The following is a 6,000-nucleotide window of genomic DNA, read 5'->3' on the forward strand; positions in this document are numbered from 1 at the left end:
TTGGATTAATTGAATATCTTTTAGAATTCCACTTTATTCAGTTATCGTGGTAGCTCTGAGGAACCAAACTATATATATCTTTAAACTTTCCACAGCCTACTCGGTGGGAGTGTGGTAACCACTTCGCCAAAGCGTAGCAACTTGGAAGCTGGTTATGTCCGTGTGTTGACCCTCCCGTCCCTCATGCTGTAATTGCCATATGCAAAGTGGTGACTCAGTGGTAAAGAATCCACCTATCAATGCGGGAAATGCGGGTTCCATCCCTGGGTGGGGAAAATCCTCGGGAGAAGGAAATGGCAACCCACTCCACTATTCTTGCCTGGAGAATTCCACGGACAGAGAAGCCTGGAGGGCTGCAGTCCATGGGGTCGCAAAAGATTCGGACACGATTTAGCGACTGAATGACAACACCTTTAAGGTCTCCCAGGTGTTGCCCATTCTTTCCAGTGTCTTCTGAGACAGATCTGCTTTTATTTTCATTATGGAAGGGGAGATTTTTATTAAACTTGAAAATTTGAAGCCACTGTAGGCTCACAGGCAGTTGTAAGAAACAAGAGAGAGAGCTTTAGGTGCCCTTCATCCAGTTCCCCTCATTGGTAACATGGCCAAGAATTCGAGTTACAGTGTTATACCAGGAAACTGACATCAGTACAGTCTGCCCTTCTCACTCATTTCACCACATGTACGTGTACTCAGCGGCTGTTGAGTCTGCAGTTCCCGCACAAGTGAAAATGAAAGTCACTCAGTCATGTCCGACTCTTTGCCACCCCATGGACTATACAGTCCATGGAATTCTCTAGGCCAGAACACTGGAGTGGGTAGCCTTTCCCTTCTCCAGGGGATCCTCCCAACCCAGGGATCGAACCGAGGTCTGCTTCATTTCAGGCTGATTCTTTACCAGCTGAGCCACAAGAGAAGCCCAAGAACACTGGAGTGGGTAGCCTATCCCTTCTCCAGAGGATTTTCCCGACCCAGGAATCAAACCAGGGTCTCCTGCATTGCAGGCAGATTCTTGACCAGTTGAGCCATGGGGAAGCCCCTTTCAGCACTTGTAGCTTTTTGTAATCATGACTGCAGTCAAGCTCCTGGACAGCCCATCACCTCAGGGATCCCTCTAGCTGCTGTTTTATAGCCACATCCACCTTGCTTTCCCCCTAGCCATTCATCTGTCCTCCCACCCTATAATTTTGTCACTTCAGGGCTGTTGTAAACAGAATCACGGGGCACGTAACCTTTCGAGACTGGCTTTTTCTCACTCAATAGGGTGAGTGAGAAAAGTGAGCTACTCACAGCGCCATCCATGGCTGGTGTCGGATCAGTAGTTCCTGGCTTCTCATAGCCAATCGAGTTCCACGGATACGTTCTCCATTTGAACGGTGGTCCCACGCAAGCTACGCTCACTCTTACCAAAAGTGAGCACCCCATCCCACCACTGTGAGGGGCCTGGCTGGACCATGTACCCCCACCTCTGTTTCAGGGGGGTGCTCCTGTCTCAGTGGGTGGAAGCAGCCATCCTGAGGGCCCCTTGGCGGCCAGTGCGCGGGAGGGGTCCGCAGCCCCTCCCCCAAGGCCTGCAGCCCACAGGCATCTTCCCTTCTCTCCTATCAGTCAGAGTGGCTTCTCCTCCTAAAACTCCAAGCTGGAAGACGTGATCAGGCCGTGATTTCTACCTGCCGAAAGAGGGCGACAGGAGACTTGACTGTCTAGGGGCTGGTAGACCCCACCCCAGGTGACCCCTGCTTCCAGTCAAACCCGATAAGTGGACTGGCAGAGACCTGCCCTGATGGATGGTGGGCCTCCCGGGGGCCCAGCCCCCACCTCAACAGGGAGGACGGTCAGTGGGGTGGCTGGAGGCCCCTTCCCCCTCCTCCCCAGCTGCAGCTGGAACTCCAGGCGCCCCACCCCGTAGCCCACAGACTGGGTAGCTGGAGGAGCTCTCACAGCCTGACACGCTGCTCCCCAGAGAAGGGACATCTCTGGGAAGGACTTGTGGCCAAAGGCCTGTTTCTGAGGGGACACAACTCTGGCCAAGTCTCGGACACAGCGTCAGCACCTTGGAAACAAAACAGGCCCCTCTTCTCCAAAATGCAGAAGTCCCAGCCTCCCTTTGGGCCACCCAAGCTGCTGAGCCCCAGGACCCGAACCCCAAGTTGCCTCAGATCTGTCACAGCCCCTGCAGCCCCATCTAGCCTCAGGGGCCCCCTGAATGTTTGGTCTGGATGGCACCAGGCTCTGTGGGGAAGTTCTGGGCTCTAAGAAGATGCACTTTCATCTTCCTGCTTCTGGACCTCACCGCCCCTTGAACCCCTGCTCTCCTGGGGCCCCAGCTGGAGGATTGTCACCCCCACTAGCAACCTGGGGGGGTGTCCCAGCTCCGGACCAACCAAAGCCATGCGCGCAGACCTGCCTCTGAGCTGCTCCTCCCCTGTGTTGGCCTGTCTTCTCCCTCCGCGCTGGTATTTATTTCAGCCCACACAGCTCATCTCGGGACAGCATGGAGACCCTGAAGGGGCGGCCCAGCCTGGGGGTCCCCGACATGCAGTGCTGATCCCTGACCCCACCAGCCTACAAGGTTACAGTTCCCTTGGCCAAGGCCTTGTTGCCCACTTGCCATGGAGGCTGCTGGTGTAATAAAAGCTCATTTCCTTCAAGTCCCTGGCAGGCTTGAACCTCCTGTGGGCTGGGGAGGCTGAGGGGCAGCTCCAGGGGCTGAAGCCGGCTCTCATCTGGCCCTTTGCTTCCATCCCTTCATCCACAGCCCCGCCTTTCCAAGGAGGATGGGAGGAGACTTTGGAACACCTGAACCCCAAGATAATCATAAATTCAGTGCATTTGTAAATACAGGAGACGTGGGTTCCATCCTTGGGTCAGGAAGATCCCCTGGAGAAGGACATGATAACCCTCTCCAGGATTCTTGTCTGGGAAATCCCATGGACAAAGAAGCCTGGCGGGCTACAGTCCATGGGGTGGCAAAGAATGGGACACGACTGAGCGACTAAACAACAGCAACAGAGGGAGGTCTCACATACACTTTCACCCAACTTCCCCAATGGTAACATCTTGGGATGCTCCAGTACGTCATCACACCAGGTTAGTGACACGATATGCTTCATTGACGTTACTCACACGGCCCCAGGCTCCCTCTTATGTGGGCGAGCGTGTGTGTGTGTCCTGGGGCTGGTCACTCTTCCCCAGACCTGAGACAGGAACTCAATGGGGAGCCCAGAAATGGTGCCCATTCCTGCTGCCTCTGGGGATGGCTTGCTTACCCCCACAGCTGATGGCTCAGTGGCTCCCGACACCGTGCCCCGTGCTGCCCACCCGGGTGGGGAGCAGCAGGTTATGTGTGTGTGTGTGTGTGTGTGTGTGTGTGTGTCTGGGGCTGCGGTCGCCCCTCCGCACGTGGTATCCCCCAACTCAATTCAAAGCAGCCTTCAAGTGGCTGGGGGTAGGGTTTGCAGAACTGCAGCTCCCTGAGCCTGGGTGCACACCCTAAATCTTACTCCTATTGCCCACCCACCCGCTCCACTGGGGAGCTGACAGAGAGGAATCAGACCACAGGTGAGGAGCAGGAGGTGATGTCTGGTAACCAGGGTCACAGCAGGAGGCTGAACCCCGTGGCTCCCAGTGATGAGTTGCACCAGGCTTTCGGGGACTGAGGTGGGAGCCTCAGAGCCATAAAGCCCATCCCAAAGCTGGAGCCTGGCTTCTGGGGATGAGAAGGACCGCCAACAGGGCTCCCAGCCGCTTTGGCCCCCAGGGGTGTCAGGGGCCCAAGCCTCCTCTTGGGTGGGATCCTACAGCAGGTCTTAAGGCAGCATCCCTACCTTGGACTCAGTCACAAGGGAGCTGGTCAGACCCAGAAGCCTATGTTGAATCCCCGTCTTTTCCTGGGGCTTCCATAACTGAGTACCACAAACCAGGTGGCTTCAAACAACAGAAGTTTATTCTCTGGCAGTTCTGGAGGCTAGAAGTCCAAGATTAAGGTCTAGGCAGCGCTGCTCCCTCCGGGGGCTCTGAGGGAGACTACCCCAGGCTGCTCCCCTGGCTGCTTCTAGTTGCTGCCAGCAGTCTGTGGCTTGCGGCCACGTCACCCCACCTCTGCCCGAGCTGTCAAGTGGCCTTCTTTATGTGTCTCTGCATCCTCTTCTTGTAAGGACACCAGTCACATTGGATTTAGGGCCCACCCTGTACTCCAGTGTGACCTCATTCTAGCTAATCACACCTGCAAAGACCCTGTTTCCAAATAAGCTCAATTTGGGAAGTTCCCAGTGGATGTGAATCTGGAGGGGACCCTATTCAACCCAGAATGACTCCCTTCCTGTTCATCCAGCCTGTGAAGGGCCTGTCACACGAGCGAGGAGGACCGGGTCCCCGTCGCCCGGCTGCCGCCCTCCCTGGAGGCCGTGGCGGTGCCAGGTCCCCGGCGGAGCAACCCCTCCTGCACCTTGCTCCTGAACTCGGCAGACACGAAGTAATAGATGAAGGGGTCCACACAGCTGTTGAGGGTGCTGAGCGCCAGGCTGGGCACGTAGGCGGCGTACAGGTCCCCCCAGGCGTCAGGGCCTGGGTTTGAGAAGTGCAGCAGCAGCAGCACGTTGCTGGGCGCGAAGAGGGCCACGGCGGAGGCCAGCACCAGCGCGGTCAGCCGCAGCGCGTGGCCGTAGCGCCGGCCCCCCGCCGCCAGCGTGCGTAGAGTGGCCCCGTAGCTCAGCACCATGGCCAGCAGCGGCAGGAAGCAGCCGAACCCCGCCAGGCAGATGAAGGCGGGCCGCCAGTAGGAGGCCTGGGCGCCGGTGGGCAGCACGTCGTGACATAGCACGTGGTCGGAGCGTGACAGCCGGAAGGTCTGCTGCTGCAGCGCCAGGGGCAACGCCAGGGCAGCCGCCGCCAGCCAGGCTGTGACGCAGAGTCCACTGGCCAGGCGCTGGCCTCGCAGGGTGCGGGCCCGCAACGGGTGCACCACGGCCAGGTAGCGGTCCAGGCTGACAGCGGCCAGCAGCAACAGGGAGCCGTACAGGTGGCCGTAGAGCGCGGCCGTGTCCAGGCGGCAGGCGGCCTCGCCGAAGGGCCAGCGCTGGCCCCGCAGGTGGTAGGCAATCCGTGGCGGCAGCGCCAGCGCCAGCAGCAGGTCAGCGGCCGCCAGGTTCATCAGCAGCATGGTGGAGGGCAGTCGGGGCACCTGTGTGGCCAGCACCCACAGCGCCAGGCTGTTGGCAGGCAGCCCCACTGCCAGGGCCAGCCCGTAGAGCGCAGGCACCAGCCTCGTGGGCACCCAGCCCAGCAGCAAGGCCCGAGAGTTGGGAGGGAGCTCCAGGGTGTCGCTGTCATTGGCACAGGGCTGGCCGGGGAAGCTGCGGGGGTGGGGCCTCGGTGTGCTCTCTGTGGGGAGAGCGATCCAGAGGGAAGGGGATAGAAGCATCACCACCCCTAACCCCCAGCCACCCATCCCTCATCTGGTTTCCCAACTGGATGGTGCTACCTCCTGAGAAACTAGAGTGGGCCCCAGTTCTCAGGAGCCCCCGGGACAGAGCTGGACACAGACACCCCCAGCCCCCGTGGACTCCAGGCTGGGCTGGAAGACCCCCCTCCACCCCCCCGTTCGCTGTCTTTGCTGGCTCTGGGCGACCTCCCTCTCAGTCCCAAGGCAGGGCCCAAGGTCACTCACCATCGCCTTCTGCTGCGCTCCCCATGTCCTCAAAGCCGGTGGGGGTCAGGGTGTCACCCAGGCTGAACCCCAGGGCCAGAGGCCACAGCAGCAAGAGTACCCACATGTTGGTGGGGCTGGGTGCTAGCTACTCTGGGCTGTGGCCGGCTGACCTCGGGCTTCCTGCCTGGCTGGACCCCCACCCCCAACTTCCTGAGTGCCCGCGGAGGAGTTAACAGGGCCGTGTGAGATAAGCCAGCCCCTGTCCTCACGAGTGGGTGGGCGGCCCCAGGCCTGGCCTAAGAAGATCGGGCAGCTGGGGTCACTCCGGCTCTAGGTGCTCAGCCAGTGAG

The 6,000-nt window shown here is 59.2% G+C and overlaps 2 protein-coding genes across 2 annotated transcripts in view; one reads left to right on the forward strand and one right to left on the reverse strand.

Moving 5' to 3' along the window:
- CPAMD8 (C3 and PZP like alpha-2-macroglobulin domain containing 8) overlaps nucleotides 1-2,556 on the forward strand; it is a 100,044-nt gene extending 97,488 nt beyond the window's left edge. Inside the window, exon 42 of the mRNA XM_055566499.1 lies at nucleotides 1,609-2,556. Coding sequence (XP_055422474.1) covers nucleotides 1,609-1,630 — 22 coding nt within the window. The 3' untranslated portion in view covers nucleotides 1,631-2,556. The remainder of the gene's footprint in view (nucleotides 1-1,608) is intronic.
- Nucleotides 2,557-4,348: 1,792 nt separating this feature from the next.
- F2RL3 (F2R like thrombin or trypsin receptor 3) lies at nucleotides 4,349-5,774 on the reverse strand. Its single transcript, XM_055566500.1, has 2 exons — nucleotides 5,669-5,774; nucleotides 4,349-5,382 (listed from the first exon to the last, which is right to left on the reverse strand). The coding sequence occupies exons 1-2, from the start codon at nucleotides 5,772-5,774 to the stop codon at nucleotides 4,349-4,351; spliced, it is 1,140 nt and encodes a 379-aa protein (XP_055422475.1).
- Nucleotides 5,775-6,000: the final 226 nt, after the last annotated feature.

The sequence above is a fragment of the Bubalus kerabau genome, chromosome 1, assembly GCF_029407905.1.
Source record: "Bubalus kerabau isolate K-KA32 ecotype Philippines breed swamp buffalo chromosome 1, PCC_UOA_SB_1v2, whole genome shotgun sequence".
In the NCBI taxonomy this organism is placed as follows: domain Eukaryota; kingdom Metazoa; phylum Chordata; class Mammalia; order Artiodactyla; family Bovidae; genus Bubalus; species Bubalus kerabau.